At 44.2% G+C, this 18007-nt stretch overlaps 1 protein-coding gene across 5 annotated transcripts in view; it reads left to right on the plus strand.

Moving 5' to 3' along the window:
* Positions 1-18007, plus strand: part of SCN8A (sodium voltage-gated channel alpha subunit 8) — a 112652-nt gene that overhangs the window by 67182 nt on the left and 27463 nt on the right. For 3 of the 5 annotated variants that reach the window (XM_065576476.1, XM_065576479.1, XM_065576478.1), the window contains 8 exons: positions 1034-1175; positions 1970-2176; positions 2994-3281; positions 6010-6402; positions 10047-10182; positions 12694-12932; positions 15296-15469; positions 17345-17701. In XM_065576476.1, the coding sequence (XP_065432548.1) occupies positions 1034-1175; positions 1970-2176; positions 2994-3281; positions 6010-6402; positions 10047-10182; positions 12694-12932; positions 15296-15469; positions 17345-17701 (1936 nt within the window). The remainder of the gene's footprint in view (positions 1-1033; positions 1176-1969; positions 2177-2993; positions 3282-6009; positions 6403-10046; positions 10183-12693; positions 12933-15295; positions 15470-17344; positions 17702-18007) is intronic. The other 2 variants (XM_008173858.3, XM_042857397.2) reach the window with 1 other exon arrangement.

The following is an 18007-nucleotide window of genomic DNA, read 5'->3' on the forward strand; positions in this document are numbered from 1 at the left end:
GGATTTTCAAAGGAGATTTGAGAAGTTAGAAGCACTGTTCTCGTTACTTCTCAGTGAGAATTGTCCTCCTAAATCATTTAGGGCTTTGGGCGCCTAACTACTTCTAAACATCTGGCCCTTGGACACTTGAAATCCAGTCCTGGGTGCCCAGCTGCCCATAGCGCTTTGAAAACCCCGTCCCTAAATTTTAGCGTTCACATTTAATTACCTGAAGTGTAACTGATTTAAAATCTATGTAATGCATGCAGTAAATACAGATAATGGTATTTCCAATAGCATTTGTAAATGAATTCTGTTTAGTCAAAAGTCGATGGTTAATTTGGGTCACAATAGAAAACTTGATTGGTATAAAAGCAAGAGAACAAGAAAATGAATTTATGGGGTCTCTGAATTTCAACCTCAAGTCACTTAGATTATTCAGGAGGCCTGAAAGGCTTAGGATGGCTGGGAATGAGATCTAGAGCTTTTCACTTCTAGATTCCTGGTTCCAATCCAGCCTTGGTCAGTAGTAACTGTTCTTACTTTCTGATGGCCATTTGTTGGTCAATAAGTTGGTGGTTCTCAATCTAGATACCAATGGTAGGTCCATGTTACATCACCTGCCATCACCACAATTGGCACTGGCTGGCCTGCAGCAAGGCCAAGGATTGAGGGCAGATCCAAATCCCACTGAAGAACATGGAAAAATGCCCATTGGCTCAAGAGGGCTTTTGTTCAGGTCACCAGTGGGTCTGAAGATTGTAGTACTGTAGGCTCTTATCCCTGTAGCTAGCCCACCCAGCTCAGGTTTGGTCAGGCAATATGAATAACCTTGTACTGCTGCATTCTGTGGATAAGGACTTCTGTCTCCAGGGTTGTCAACTGCCCTGTTTTTTGCCAACCATTTTGTCCACATGAAAATAAAGCACATATAAAATGTTGCACCTTGCTGCTGTGAAAATCATCACAGCCTTTGGCAACAAGCCTCCTGTTAATCTGTCCTTATGGCTCTTACAATATTGATACCCTGAAACTGTTTTCATCTTTTCTGCAGCCAATGTCCAGAGGGTTACACATGCATGAAAGCAGGAAGGAATCCAAACTATGGCTACACAAGCTTTGACACTTTCAGCTGGGCTTTCCTAGCCTTATTTCGCCTTATGACTCAGGATTTTTGGGAAAACTTGTATCAGTTAGTAAGTAGATGCATTGCTTCTCTTTTGCTTCCAATGTTTTGTTGCCTGTAATTTCATACACATTTGTGGGAGGATGGGGAGTTTTTTAAGGGTCTGAGGGAGCCATCCACAAGTGTATGCCTGTGTGACTTTGGAGGAGTTGTGCTTTTAAGGTGGGGGAGAATGGCACCAGGGAGAGCGCATGTAGCATTCTTGACTGTTTTCAGCCTGGAGGCTGTTCTGTTTTGCTAAATCTTCTAACTAAGATTCTGTGGTGAATGCTGCAAAATTGTCATACTGTATGTTGTGCATATGCTGCGCACCTCAGCTTTGCTGATACTCTTGTAGCATAACACAGGGCATCCAGGTGCTTTGAAGGGCAAAGTGTATCCATGTTGTCTAAGAACAATTCAGACTTCTCTAGCAGGTTGGCATCATGCTGAACCAGCATTGTTTCAAAAGAATCTCTGTGCTTGGCATTGAGTTTCATACTGTATTTCTGAATCCCTTAAAACTTCCATCCTTTGGTCAGATTTACAACCTTTATTCCTTCCTGACACAGCATCAGGCTTGTTCTTAAAGGGAGGAGAAGAGTCATTTCACTGCTTGGGGCCCAAGGCTGTTGGGTGTGCTGTGTATCCTAATTCTTTGGAATGGATCCTGCTAAGAAATTAGATAACACTTTGTATGTATGATACCGATGTATTTTTCTTTAGAACCATCCACCAGGAGAACTGTGATTGGCTGCTCAGATCTGTATTGTAGACAGTCTCTTCTGAATCAAAGTGATAGGGAAATTGCTGTCTCTTTTTCAGACTTTGCGAGCAGCAGGAAAAACTTACATGATATTCTTTGTCCTGGTTATCTTTGTGGGGTCATTCTATCTGGTCAATCTGATCTTGGCTGTGGTAGCCATGGCTTATGAAGAGCAGAACCAGGCCACACTGGAGGAAGCGGAGCAAAAGGAAGCAGAATTCAAGGCCATGTTGGAACAGCTGAAAAGGCAGCAGGAAGACGCACAGGTTACAGTTTTGATTAATACTTTTTTTTTAGGTTGTTGTTTTTTTTTGGACCATTAATTACAAAACAGAGTCATATAATTATGAAAACATAGTAATAACTGGGTGGTGAGTCTGGGCCTCACTGCACTCTGTTGGATGGAATTAGAATTGCTCATCCTGTGTTCCTATGCCCAACATATTGCTAACATTTTTTATGGAGTTTCTCCTATAGCTAAACTGGCAGGGGCCTGCATTTTTGTAGCAAGAAGACTTGGGTTCTGTCTCTGCTACCTCTGTGACAGTCCAGGTGTATAGCACAGTGGTAACCGTGAAGTTCTTAAAAAACCACAGCTTTGTTCTATTATTTGCATTGCACTGGTTAAAGCATCTTTCACCAGAGAATGACAGAACAGCTCTCGGCTCTAGCTAAGCCTTGCTATACCCATGCAAGGCAGATACGTATTATTTCTACCCATCAGAGAGAGGACTAAACTGAGGGACAAAGAGGTGAAGTTACCTGAACCAAGGGGAGTCTGCAGCAGAACCCACAAGTGCTGGATCCCAGTCCTGTGCTCTAACCATTTGCACAAAATCCCCATTTTGAGGAGGAAGCAGAATTTAGGAGTCTGGTGTCCTGATCCTGTGCACTAAGCATTAGACCACACAACTTCCCAGAGCAGGAAAGGGAGATGAGGATTCCTGGCTCAGCCCCCATGCTGTAATCATTCCACCCCACTGCCTCTGCCTGTGAGAGATGTCTGTCATTTTTCTGTCTTACCCACTCCCGTTCCCTGTCCACTAAATAAGCATCAAATTAATTTTGTCCCTTTCCCCTCAGGCTGCTGCCATGGCCACTTCGGCAGGGACAGTCTCAGAAGATGCTGTGGAGGATGATGGCAGGGGGAGAGGGTCTCGGAGCTCTTCTGAGATTTCCAAACTCAGTTCTAAGAGTGACAAGGAGCGGCGGAACAGGAGGAAGAAACGGAAGCAGAAGGAGCTGTTGGAAGGAGAGGAGAAGGGTGACAACGAAAAGGTGTTCAAGTCTGAATCGGAGGATGGAATGAGGAGAAAGACTTTTAGGCTGCCAGACAACAGGCTGGGAAGGAAATTTTCCATCATGAACCAGGTAACATTTCTTCCCATTATTAAGAGTCACATTTTCTGTCATAATTTCCTGTTTGGGGCCTCAGCCGGTGCCCTTTGCAATCCCAAGGGAATCGTTCCGTTCCTTTTAATTGATGCTGGATCAGGAGGCAATTTAGGGGCCCAATCCTGTAGTACTTGCTTACACAGCAAGTCCTGAGTGTCCCTGTGAGCCTAGTAACTCCGAAGTCAGGGCAGTTACACAGGTGACTTTCAATTAGACTTATGCGCATAAGTGCCAGGTCGCTTTTGAAAATGGAACTAAGGCTCCTAGATCACTTAGGTGCTTTTGAAAAATTTACCCAACGTGCTTTGGTTCTATCACTTTTCCTAAAATTTTCTTTGTATATTAAATGTGCTGGATTGAGGGCCAAAGGGAGTGAAGTCCTCCCCTAGAGCCCAGCACAAAGGCATCAGCTGGGGATGCTCGCTCCTACCCTGCCACCCGAATATGGTTCAACCTTGGTTTCAGCAGCCCCTTTTAGGGGAGTGCAGTCTCCATGGCCTGTTCGTTCCTTGGCCTCGGCGGAGCCTGCTCCCAAGGATCTAGCTGTGATTTGTATCTGTATTACTATCGGCCTGGATCAGGGTCAAGATCCCATCATTAGCAATTATCTTTGAAAAGTTATGGAAGACGGGAGACTGGAAAAGGGCAAATCTAGTGCCCATCTATAAAAAGGAAATCAGGACAACCCGGGGAATTACAGACCAGTCAGCTTAACTTTTGAACCCGGAAAGATAATGGAGCAAATAATTAAGCAATCAGTTTGCAAACACCTAGAAGATAATGAGGTGATAAGTAACAGTCAGCATGGATTTGTCAAGAACAAATCGTGTCACACCAACCTGATAGCTTTCTTTGAAAGGGTAACAAGGCTTGTGGATAGGGGGGAAGCGGTAGATGTGGTATATCTTGACTTTAGTAAGGCTTTTGTTACTGTCTCGCATGACCTTCTCATAAACAAACTAGGGAAATACAACATAGATGGAGCTACTATAAGGTGGGTGCATAACTGGTTGGAAAATCGTTTCCAGAGAGTAGTTGTCAGTGGTTCACAGTCATGCTGGAAGGGCATAACGAGTGGGGTCCTGCAGGGATCAGGTCTGGGTCTGGTTCTGTTCAATATCTTCATCAATGATTTAGATAATGGCATAGAGAGCACACTTATAAAGTTTGCAGACGATACCAAGCTGGGAGGAGTTGCAAGTGCTTCGGAGGATAGGATTAAAATTCAAAATGATCTGAACAAACTCGAGAAATGGTCTGAACTAAATAGGATGAAATTCAATAAGGACAAATGCAAAGTACTCCGCTTAGGAAGGAACAATCAGTTGCACACATACAAAATGAGAAATGACCGCCTAGGAAGGAGTACTGCGGAAAGGGATCTGGGGGGTCATAGTGGATCACAAGCTAAATATGAGTCAACAGTGTAACACTGTTGCAAAAAAAGCAAACATCATTCTGGGATGTATTAGCAGGAGTATTGTAAGCAAGACATGAGGAGTAATTATTTCGCTCTACTCCGCACTGATTAGGCCTCAACTGGAGTATCGTGTCCAGTTCTGGGCGCCACATTTCAGGAAAGATGTGGACAAATTGGAGAGAGTCCAGAGAAGAGCAACAAAAATGATTAAAGGTCTAGAAAACATGACCTATGAGGAAAGATTGAAAAAATTGGGTTTGTTTAGTCTGGAGAAGAGAAGACTGAGAGGGGACATAACAGTTTTCAAGTACATAAAAGGTTGTTACAAGGAGGAGGGAGAAAAATTGTTCTTCTTAACCTTTGAGGATAGGACAAGAAGCAATGGGCTTAAATTGCAGCAAGGGGAGTTTAGGTTGGACATTAGGAAAAACTTCCTAACTGTCAGAGTGGTTAAGCACTGAAATAAATTGCCTAGGGAGGTTGTGGAATTTCCATCATTGGGGATTTTTAAGAGCAGGTTGGACAAACACCTGTCACGGATGGTCTAGATAATTAGGATATCTCCATTTATTTATTTAAGACTATCTCCTAGAACTGGAAGGGACCTTGAAAGGTCATTGAGTCCAGCCCCCTGCCTTCACTAGCAGGACCAAGTACTGATTTTGCCCCCGATCCCTAAGTGGTCCCCTCAAGAATTGAACTCACAACCCTGGGTTTAGCAGGCCAATGCTCAAACCACTGAGCTATCCCTCTCCCCAAATTTAAAATGGCATTTCATTTGTGAAATCATAGAATATCAGGGTTGGAAGGTACCTCAGAAGGTTATCTAGTCCAACCCCCTGCTCAAAGCAGGGCCAATCCCCAGACAGATTTTTGCCCCAGATCCCTAAGTGGCCCCCTTAAGGATTGAACTCACAACCCTGGGTTTAGCAGGCCAATGCTCAAACCGCTGAGCTATTCCTCCCCCCACAAGTGCAGAGGACTGGACTAGATGACCTCTCGAGGTCCCTTCCAGTTCTATGATTCTATGCCGGGCACTGTACAGACCAGAACAAAAAGGCACTCTCTGTCCCAAAGAGCTTTCAGTTTAAGTGATGTGGTTTATGGAATGCAGGTAACTACCCTTTAAGAACAGTAGTGAGTCCATTTGTACCAAACTGACAATTGCACTGACTTGTCCAGTGTGAATGGATGGGCCAAGATCCAGGGATGAGAGTGGCCTTCTGTGATCTCTTTTCTCTCTATCATTCACACCATCGCTGTTCTTTCTCTTCTCCCTCTCAGTCCCTTCTCAGCATCCCAGGCTCCCCGTTCCTCTCCCGGCACAACAGCAAGAGCAGCATCTTCAGCTTCAGAGGGCGCTTCCGTGATCCAGGTTCAGAGAACGAATTTGCTGATGACGAGCACAGCACGGTGGAGGAGAGCGAAGGCAGGAGAGATTCCCTTTTCATCCCCTTCCGTGGCCGGGAACGGAGAAGCAGCTACAGCGGCTACAGTGGCTACAGCCAGGGCAGCCGGTCCTCACGGATCTTTCCCAGCATCCGCCGGAACGTGAAAAGGAATAGCACAGTGGATTGTAATGGCGTGGTGTCCCTTATTGGCGGCCCAGCATCCAATAGGCCCATGGGACGCCTTCTGCCTGAGGTGAAAATAAATAAGGCAGCTACCGATGACAGTGTAAGGAAGTCAATGAGTAGATAGTCTAGGCATGGCGGTCTGCCCTTTCCTGCTTTCCTGTATGCCGCCCTCCAAGCCAAATGGACACCCTGATGGAATGAAAATTGGTTTGTCTAACCACAGACTATATAGTCTGTATTGGATTCAAAGACTGCCATGCTTCAGTTACTCCCTTCCTTTCTTCTTGTAGTAACCTACTAACCCACATCTGCCTCCTGGCTTCCTGGGGGGGGAAAAAGGGCTTGGAATTGAGGTTTTCATTAAGGATATAATAAACCTGCCATTTGTCATGGCAATTCTTAGGAACAATTTTTTTCAGAGGTGTGGGAGGGGAAATAGACCAAGATTTGCTGGAAAGTTTCTCCACAACTGAGGAATGTTATTTGGGAATTTAAAGGGAAATAAAAGGCAGAGAAATTTTTAAAATCCCACCAAATTTAAAAGAAAAATCCTTTATGGAGGAATAATTTTAAAAACAAATTTAAACAGGGCAGAGAATTTTTACATTCGAAGGCCACGATCCTGCAGTCAGTTCTAGGTGGAACAAACTCTTACTTCTGTACACTCCTAAGGAGTTCCATGAACTTCAGTGGGTAAGTGGAGCAGCTTTTGGGAGCCACACTCCTGCCTGGACCAGCTTGCAGGATTGGGGTCCTAGAAGTGAAGGAACGAGAGAGTGAGAGAGCAATTTCAAACAAAGAACCAAATCAGGCACCATGAGTGACAGCTTTGGGGAAGATCAGACCTATGAGAAGGGGAATCCAGGTGAAATATGAGGCTTAAAAGGAAACACTGTCAAGTAATTTAGATCCAAAATATAGGTTTTGTTCTTTTTTGTAATATATATTACAAAACCTAGTAAGAAAGAAATGTTTTAATGGAATTAAGAAAATAATTTCAATGAAAACAGTTTCATTTTAGATTTAAACTTTCCCATCATGGCATTAGTTCACGAGAAACAGGAGGTGAAACTGACTATAAATAGAGCAGAGACTCTGACCAGTCTAGTTTCACTGCCCAAGTGGAATGAAATGCAGAAAATGAAACCATCAGTTTAGATGGCTGGAAAGTAAACTTAATTTAATTTTTAAAATCCTTCCATTGTAATCATCTCATCCTTCTGTGTGAAATCCTATAGAATTTAACAAAGACAATCTTGCGATAGAATTTTAAAACCAGCCTATGGAACCGTAGAGCATAATATAATTATCAGGCCCCAATCCCGCAATCTGATTTATGCATATGGATCTGTTCAGTCATGCGCATTGCTGTACATCAGTTTGGCTCAGGTTGCCAAATCAGGGCCTTTACATTCTATAAATTGTTTAGGATGATATCTATTGAATCATATTGATTTAATCTCCCTCAAATTCTACAGGACTTTTCCACAAGGGAAATTTTTAACACAATGGAGGAAAATAATTTTTCTTTGAATTTTTTTTAATATCTGATTTTTCTCTTGACAGTGACCTTTTAAAATAAAAGGGTTGAATGAACTTCAGTCAAAAAATTCATTTAAAAATATGTCAACAAAACAAATTAGTCTAGAAAGCAGGAGAGAACCTGTACTATTATGTGGTAGTTAGAAGGGATTGTTTGGCCTTCGATAAAAAGAAAGGGTAGCAAGATCATTTGTGAGCTGTCTAAAAAAAATAGCTTTTGGGGAAAATTCAGTTAGGGTGTTCGTAAATTCCAAGCAGTTTTTTTTTTTTTTTAAATTTTTGCAACCTAAATTAATACCCTCTAATCCTTGATTCATCCTTGAGACTTTATTGACCCTTCCTTAGTTACGTTAAACTTTAGTTCTTACCTTCTTCCCCAGTTAGCATGTTAATATAATGTGTAGTTTGAATATTTTGTTCTTTTTCTAACACAGCATGGAAATATTAGAAATTGTAATTAGCATGACGAATGCATGAAAGACACCTGAAGAGAGACTTCTGTGTTATGTGATACTGGATACACTGGTTACTTGGCAGTTCTTTTTGATAACTGGCTATACCTGTAGTTAAACAATGCAAATACCAATTAACCATCATGACCACTGAGGAATCACATGGGTTATGCAGGATACCTTAGTCACTCATAGAGTAAGTATCTCATTTCCTTAAGAAAGGGAGACAGAAGGCTGTTTAAGGTACATATGTTCTTTTCACAAGCAACTGATGGCAGACTCCTATATTGAGGGCAAAGCAATAAACCGTTGGTAGCACACAAAGATTTCTGGGCCTAGATTTGCTCCCATTGGGTAAGATTAGTCCTTTACTGGAGCAAAGCCGAAGAAATGATGACATCTGTCTTGTATAACAAAATCCAGATTTTGGCTGTTGACTTGAATAGGAGTTGAGAGCACTGGGCCCTTGCACTGTAATCTGTCCTTAATTACCAGCAGCTCACATTGTTCTCAGTGGGCTGGAATGTGAGATGGTCTCTCCTGTTCTCAATGCGCTGCCAAGGGCTGACCACTTGTCATGACCCCAATTTTCAGATACAGGGCACTGAAATAATCCCACATTTGGGGACCAAATGAGGCTGTATTGTTGCACAGTTGCCTGACTTGTGAGCACCTTGTTGTGCTTGTGTTCACAAGATGCAGCCATATGACTGCAAATGCATTTGAACACAGGCCAGTCCCTTTATTACTGATGCTTTTTCCCACCCTCTACCCCCCTTTTTTTTGGTTGCTCAAGTAAAAAATGACTTCTCTTTATTTGGTTTTCAGTAGATGTAACAATACACAAAATAACATCAGTGCTCTCTGTTGCACTAGCAGAAATGTGGAGTTTATGCTGCTTTGTACCTAAGTGAAATTCACAGAAAAATCTGTGCAAATGCTCTTTAATATTTAGAGTCCGTAGTTTTTCTAAGGCTGCAAATCCTTGTGCTCATGCAGAAGAAAAGTCTTCATTTCTGGTCTGGCCATTGTTTATGGAAACTAAGGGAGTGAAATAAATAGCCAGAGCAAACATTAACACAGATGGACAGTATGAATACAGGAAAAACTAATGTCACAATGCCCCCAGGTACACTGCCACATTTCTCTCTGACTCTGTCTCTTTGAGGATTGTCTGCATTAGAAATTTCTATATAACTAAGGAGCTAGGACACCTGGTCTCAATTCTAGCTCTAAGGGGCGGTGTGTGGAAAGTATATAGTTGAGTGGTTGGAGCAGGAGACTAGATTAATCAAGATCAGGGACCCATTGTGCCAGGTGCTGACCCAAGATCTCCTGTGTCCCAGTTAGTACATTAGTAACAAGCCTACCCTTCCTCCCATTGATTTAAATTGGGCTTCTTGCGGAGCGAAGGGCTATGCAGAAATTGCCAATTTTTAAAATCCTTTTGGTTGGTCTTAAATATTAAAATGCTCTACATTAAGAATATCTAGGAAATACTAAGCTTCCAGTAACCACATTTTTTTTAAGCAGTGCAAACTATTGCTGCAGCCTGAGGAAGCAGCGTCCGTAATGTTACGTAAGATAAAAGCATCAGGCTCTTGAATAAGGAATGACATCAGTATTGGGAAAAAAACAAACCCTGTCTTATTTTCTCCCTTGGGTGCATGTGCTATCTATCTAACGTGACAGTATGCAAAGTTTCAGACGGATCCAGAGTCTGTTCTAATTAGACATGTGAATTTTGCAGGGTACTACCGAGGTGGAAATTAAAAAGAAACCTACCGGGTCTCTCTTGGTCTCAATGGATCAACTGAATGCATCCTATGGAAGAAAGGATCGAACCAACAGTATAATGACTGTTGTAACTAATACCCTTGTAGAAGGTGTGCACAATGCCATGTAATTTAGTGTGTATGTATGTGTTTATGTGTGTGCCTAGTGCCCCCTTGTTTCCGCCTTGGAGAAACTAAAAGACATATTGCTGGTAACTAGAAGGAAATTGAAGGATGGTGGGTTCGATCCCTGTTGTTTCTGCATCCAGTTTGACTCATGCAGCAATGTGTTTGTTTCTGCATCAGTGTGACAATTTGGGGGGTTGTGGTTTCCTTTCCCCCCTTGTTTGGATTCATATAAGTTTCAAACCTCCCCTCAACTGAAACTTCAGTGTTTTGGGTGGGAGATGTGTGGAACTGGAGTTCTGCCTGGCTTCTACTCAGAACCACAAATTCCTCCAGGTTCTGTTGAGCCATGGCTCAGTCTTGTGAACTGGGCCCCAAGTTGTGGCTTTGTAACAAGCCCCAAACTGTGAGCTAGAAAGCTTTGAGCATTTTGCACAGCTGTATTTGTTCCCCTTTCGAACAATGCAACACATAGCTATTACCTTAAAACAATGCATATCACATTAAGGCCAGTCCCTTTATTACTGATACATTAAGGAGATTGGTGGAAAGACATTAAAGGAGGGGATCTGGGCAACACAACTGCTTGTAGGCAGCCATGGAGGTTGGCGGTCAGAGCAGAGGGAGGCAGATGGATTTTTCTGCTGAGCTGCTGTGAAGGCACCAAAGAATTGATGCTTAACTTAGTGGTGATTCCTCCCTTAGAGAAGTACAGTGCTTAATTTGTGCCACAGCTTGCCAGCACCTCTAGGCTTGGCAGTTCATAGCCCTGGCATCTCTTTCATTACAAATTAAGCACTGGAGAAGTATGTACTTGTGCATTTTGTTTGCACCTAAATTTGCACCTCTTCAAACACTCTCATACTCCCAGGTGTGGGGGAGTGAAAACCACGGATGTATGTTCTGGTTCCAATAACAATGTGCAAAAGGGAAACTGTAGTTGTCACTCAATCTGAATGTATAGGTGTTCTGCACCTATGGGGAATGGAGAAAGTCTCCTTTGCCTGAAGCCCAGGAATAGAGAGATCTGAACTGCATTGAGATCTTGGCTATGTCAGCTGTCAAGAGAAAGTGACCTGAATGTGACAGAAATGCTGAAATAAGCCGTAGATAGAGATGAGCAAATGACGCTGATTTCCAAATATATTCTGCAAGAGGCTGTAAGAGTTTGAGAATGACAGATGTATGTGTGTGGGGGGGTGTTCTCTGATTCTTACAGGATCCTGTAATAATATATAGGAAAATTATATATACTTTGAAAATAGAGCAAGGTTTCTGTGTGGCTTCCCTCCTGCACAAACTCCTACAGCTCCAGTGCTGTGGTCCTTTTTTTCTTTTTAAACTTTCAGAAAACCAAGGCAACCATATTCTTAGCAACCAAAAGACGAACTGGAGTTGGAGAAATCCACCAAAGCACCCCTCCCTTCCCAAGCAAAAATACAACCACCACCTTGGACAGTTGTGTGCAGCTTGGATAGACTAACCGGAGGCCAAAGTATGGGCAAAAAGTTACATAAGTTTCCAGGAGAAATGTAAAAATATCTTAAATTAATAAACCCACTTAAGGCACGGGTGTTGCATTGATGTTGGCTTTCTCTAAATGGACAACATTCATTTTAATCAGCTGCTGGCTGATTAAATCCTTTTGCCGCATTGTGTCATGCACCACCTCAGTTAGGCCTTAGCTGTGTTCAAAATTTCACCAAAATTTTAAATTGGTTTAAAAACTGATTCAAAACTCTACGTAGAGGCTCTTAATTTGATTTAAGCCAGGCTTGTATCAGTTTATCCCAAATTGATTCTTTACTGAGTTAAACTACATTGATATAAGCCGGGTTTTAAATTGAACTAAGTGTGTCCACACCACTGTGTTGCATAGTTTTAAATGGCATCTTTAGCTAAACTGGTGCAACTTTCAATATAGGTGAGGTCAGGGCCGGCTCCAGGGTTTTGGCCGCCCCAGGCAGCCAAAAAAAAAAAAAAAAAAAGCCGCGATCGTGATCTGCGGCGGCAATTCGGCGGGAGGTCCTTTGCTTCGAGCAGGAGTGAGGGACCGTCCACCGAATTGCCGCTGAACAGCTCGACCTGCCGCCCCTCTCCGGAGTGGCCGCCCCAAATACCTGGTGCCTGGAGCCGGCCCTGGGTGAGGTCTGAGGGCCCAATGTGTGGAGGCCCGTTAACTGCAGTGATTGTTGAATCACAGCCTAAACCCACAGGTTGGGCTCTTGGGTAAAACAGTTATGGGATCCATTATTATTTTAATTTGTATTATGGGATCACCTAGACGCCCCAGCCCCACAGTATTGGGCACAGTACAGACATACAGCAAAGAGACTCTCTGCACCAAAGAGCTTAAAGCAAAGTATAGCAAAGACACAAGGTGGATTCAACATAGCCAAGGGGAGCAGTGAAATGATACTGGAGCCATGTTAACACATTAAGACAGATCTAGGAGGATAAGACCTGACTCTTTGCTATTTTGTTTTGTAACTGCAGAGTTGGAAGAGTCCCAGAGGAAGTGTCCCCCCTGTTGGTACAGATTTGCCAACACCTTCCTGATCTGGGAGTGCCACCCACATTGGATCAGGCTGAAGGAGATAGTGAACATGATTGTCATGGATCCCTTTGTCGACCTGGCCATTACCATCTGTATTGTGCTGAACACTTTGTTTATGGCGATGGAACACCATCCCATGACCCCTGAGTTTCAAGACGTTCTGACTGTAGGAAATCTGGTAAGAGTGCTTTGGAAAAACATATTGTAGGGGTACAGAGGGTTTGTTAAACTCTGAGGCTTTGTGTTAACAGTGACAAGCAGTTTCACTTTTATAATAATTCAAATAATAAATAACAGTAAGGGTAAATGAACTAGCTATCAAGAGTGTCCTGTCACCCTTCTGTGCACAGATCCTTCCATATTCTTTTAGAAGGTCTGTGCGTTTTCCCAGACATCTGGGCACTGCCTGAAATGAGTGGCAAGATCCTCTATAGTGCAGATGCAGATGGGGGACTGATCCAATGCCCACTCAAGTCAATGGAAGTCTTTCACACTGGCTTCAGTGGATGTAGAATAGGGCCTACAAAGCACTAGATGAGCTGGAAAGGGAGTGCAGGGGACTTGACCCTACATCACTGAGAGTGCTGCTGCCAAGGGATCTCGGCCTCTCAGCAGGCATGAGGCCCGGAGGGGGAGGGGGAGTGGTAAGGTGTCTCTTTGCCATGATGATCACACTTCAACTCATCAGAAGGAGGCCGTGTGCCTCCTAGAGGAGAGAGCACTGGCCTGGGGCTCAGGAGACCTGGGTCCTATTCCCACTGGCATGCTGTGTGACCTTGGGAAAGTTAGTTCTTGGTGCCTCCGTTTCCCCATCTGTAAAATGGGAATAACAATGTTGCCCTCCTTTTGCAAAGTGTTTTGAGATCTACTGATGAAAAGCGCTACATGAGAGTTAGATATTTTTATTATTAGACCAGAGTGCACCACCCTTTTTTTTAACTCTGTGCACTTGTGTGTAGTTTCACGAAGAGTGGAGATTCTTGTTGTGGTGTTGGGAGATGGGGGTGCTGTTAGATGCTATCTGCCAATCTCTTATTTACTCCAGAATGTCATCTTCCCCTCTTTGTGATTTAGACTGTCTGCTGTTAGTTCCCCTCTCCCTACAGCAGTGTTGTGGGCAGTCATGTTGCTGACTAATAATTAGCCATCCTGCTGCCCAAGGAATGGTTTAAACTGCAATGTATCTGCAATTAGCAGAGAAGGGCCATGACTTACCATGAATAATTACTACCTTAAGTTACTGCCTTACTAGCAGAATTCCATGAGGGAAATGTTTCCTCTGGGCAGCAAACATTAGTAGGGTCACAGCTGTAGTGTGGACTGCCCACGTGGTGGGTGAAATGGCTTCCAGGTTAAGTGACTTTCCAGGCAGGGCCCATACCAGTAAGGTAAGAAGGGGGTTGCTTCAGGAGGAGATGGAGGAGCAGGGGAGATCCAGTAATGCTGTAGGCCAAAGGTCAGAGCACAGGGCTAATGACTAATTCTCTGTCGTTCTCCAGTGGGCACAAAGGGCCCCAAATGGCGCGATTCAGCTGCTCCTGGGCGGTGCAATGAGCAGTCTTTCTGGTCAGTGCAGGGGTTGAGGGTTGAGGATGGGAAGAAGAGAAAGGAAGCCCAGTGGCTCCTCTGCTCTGCGGATCAACTGACCAATGCCCAAAACTGATGGGGAACACATGCTCTGCAGAGGCCTCCATGGCCTTAAGGCTGTAGCAACCAAGGAGCATGGGGGGCGTGTCTGTGCTCTTCAGAGGGAGGAGTACAGTGTCCTGCCCAAAAGACCCTTTACTCAGGTTTTGCACAATGGTCCCATGACTTTTTCCTGCACTGTACTAAGTGATTCATTGCTCTAAAAGGGGACCGATCCGGAGGAGGTGCAGAGTTCCTTCTGCAGCTCATGTGAAGATCAGTAGGGTTTGTGGGTGCTTGGCATCTCTCAGGCTCAGACTCAAATACTTGCAAGGCTGATATTTTCAGAGGTGACTTTCAGGGGTTCTGTGCACCTGCAGTTCTGATTGCAGTCCGTGGGAGCTGCAGATGGTCAGCACTTACGGGGCCTGATGAACATAACCGAAATCAGCAGAGCTATGCTGGCTTACGCCAGCTGAGGATCCGGCTGTGCCTGCCTCAGGGCATGATCCTGTGAGCACTGAAAGTGATGGCAAAGCTCATATTGACGTCATTGGGGTGGCACCAGCCTGGACCATAGCTGGAGACCCTAAAGTTTCGATCACTTCTGAAAATCTGTCTGTAAGGTCTTGATATGATAACGATTACCAGGGAAGCCAGTAAGGGTTGCACCAGCGCAGCTACACCAGTGGAGGGAATAACCCATTGTACGCAAGCCCATGGCAGTGCATTTGAATTGGTACAAGGAGCATTGCAGGGTCCCCATTCTTAGTTCACTGTTAACCTATCTTTGAGATGTCTATTGATTGTCTGAAACCAAACTAAGGAGAATCTTTGTGTGTGTGTGTGTGTGTTTGTGTGTCTGTGTGTGGGCGCGTGTGTGCGTGCTCTCTTTTTGTCTCCTTTACACTCCAGGTTTTCACTGGAATTTTCACAGCAGAAATGTTCCTGAAGCTCATAGCCATGGACCCCTACTATTATTTCCAAGAAGGTTGGAACATTTTTGATGGATTTATTGTCTCCCTCAGTTTAATGGAACTGGGTCTAGCAGACGTGGAAGGGCTTTCAGTGCTGCGATCTTTCCGATTGGTATTCCATATTTCTCCCATTTCTTTTTGAAGTTTTTTGTCTTGCAGCTACTAGAAAATCTTTTACATAAGTTATTCTGGTTAAAAATATTCATTGGTTCTGTTTGGGGGAGATTCTATGGTTGTGGGTTGTTGTTTCCCTTAAAAAAATTTTTTTTCTTTGAGTGCTGCTCCCTATGTGTATTCCACACATGGATACACACGCGCACCTTTCGCTCCAGTCTGGAAATTCTAACCAGCAGTGTCGGTTGGCCTGCACATGCAACAGTAGGCAGGAGCTGAGCACCTGCAGGTCCCACTGAAGTCCGTGAGAGTTGTCATCTCCCAGGATCTGGCCATAAGGGTTATATACAGCTCTCCTGAATTAGGACCTCATCCTGCTTGCAACTAAATCCATGGGAATGTTGCTAATTGGCTTCACTGGGAATGAGATTCGGCTCTTATATTTTAACAGTGCTGTTTCAGGGCCCAATTCTATAAGCTGTCTGTGCATGGTCCTCCTGTCAAAGCGATGGGAGCTCCCCAGTTAGCAGGCAGTGAAGTGGTGGCTGGTAATTGTGAATTGTCCTTTGCTGAATCTTCCTTGTCTTTTGATGCAGGTTTCTTAGGCTATATTTACACTGGCAAGTGAAAGACAAAACTTTTGTCGTTCAGAGGTGTTAAAAAAACACACACACACACACCCCGAAAGACAAAAGTTTTGTCGACCACAAGCGCCAGTGTGAACAGCGCTTTGTCGGCAGGAGAGACAGCAAACAGTGGCTACACTGCGCGCCTTTTAGCGGCATGGCTGTAGTGGCACAACTGTGTCACTAAAAGCTGCGTAGTGTAGACATAGCCTTAGACTTCTGTCCCTCCCCCCCAATCCATTCACATCATTGTGCATAAATGACTGAGAATGGAAGGGTACTGAATCCACTCAGCTCTTGTGTTGCATGAGAATGAGGTGGCTCAGCTGCATGTTGGCAGGGGAAGGATAGCGTTTGAAGGGTCCACTTGAGTATAAGGTTCTTAGCTTGGCATTAAAACAAAATAAAAAGTCCATTCTAGCCTGGGCCATGTACTTTGTTCAGAGGCAGTCTTCAGTTGTCCAGAGGACTAAAAACAAACTACCAAAAGGCAGTCCTGGCTGGGTGTATGTTACGCTGTAGCAAAGTGAGATAATTGGCATGTTAGGGCCTGATTTTCAGAAGTGTTGAGCACCAGTAGCCTCCAGCAGTTTAATCTAGAGTTAGGGGTGCTCAGAACGTTTGAAAACTGGGCCCCGGTGGTAGGGCCAAATGTTTGAAAGGCCTGGGGTCCAGCAGGCTCAGCGTGATGCTCAACATGCCCAAATGGGGCCAGATTGTCCAAAAAATTCAGTGCTTAGCAGCTGCCATTGTGACACTTAAATTCAGCTTTTGAAAGTTTGGCCAATTATTCAGAGGCCTAATTGGAAGATGAGCTCTTTGGAAATCTGGCCCCCGTTATGAGCGCTGAGCACTTGGGGATATCAGGCCCTTCTTGCCCAGGGGTAAGACTGAAAGGCATTTATAAAAAGATCTTAACCTTTGGGCACCTGATTTTCATGTGGTTCATTTCATCCATCACTCAAGAGTTTGTTAAGCAAGAAGGAAACTTGATTTTTTTTCTTTTCAAACATGAAATTAATTTAGGGTGTGAGGGGAATTTAATATAAAACATACAAGGCCAAATTCAGAGAGCTGCTGAGCATCGTCCACTCCCATTAACTTCAGTGGTAGAGGTCTGAGGTCCGCATCCCTTAGAATCTAGGACTTGTCACCATAATGATTTCTCTGTGGATTTGTCTGTTTGTTTTAGAAGAAGATGAATTAAGTGTTGTTTGTATCTCTTTGTTTTTGGTTTCTTTATGTAGCTGAGAGTCTTCAAGCTGGCGAAGTCCTGGCCCACTCTGAACATGCTGATAAAAATCATTGGTAACTCAGTGGGTGCCTTGGGAAACCTGACCTTGGTGCTGGCCATCATCGTGTTCATCTTTGCTGTGGTGGGCATGCAGCTCTTTGGCAAGAGCTACAAGGAATGTGTCTGCAAGATCAACGTGGAGTGTGTGCTGCCCCGATGGCACATGCACGATTTCTTCCACTCCTTCCTTATTGTCTTCCGTGTGCTGTGTGGGGAGTGGATTGAGACTATGTGGGATTGTATGGAAGTGGCAGGACAGGCCATGTGCTTGATTGTCTTCATGATGGTCATGGTCATCGGGAATTTGGTGGTCAGTAAATGATTTGCTTATTGTCTTATTGATTGCTTGTGGGTGGGGAGGCAGTGGTGAGACCACAGGACTGCCACTGGGGACTCTTGTTCTATTCCAGGCTCTACCATGGACTTTGTGTGGCCTTGGGTACAAATCATTTAGGCCTCTAATTCTGGATGCCCAGCTTTAGAGACCCTTGTGACTCCTGTTCAGAGGTCTTGAGCGGCTGCAGCTCTCATTGACTTCATGTTGGAACTTGGGGGGCTTAGCGCTTCTGGCAGTAGGTTCCTAAAGTCGGGCACCCAAGGTTAAGCCCTGATTCTG

Source organism: Chrysemys picta, chromosome 22 (assembly GCF_011386835.1).
Source record: "Chrysemys picta bellii isolate R12L10 chromosome 22, ASM1138683v2, whole genome shotgun sequence".
Classification (NCBI taxonomy): Eukaryota; Metazoa; Chordata; order Testudines; family Emydidae; genus Chrysemys; species Chrysemys picta.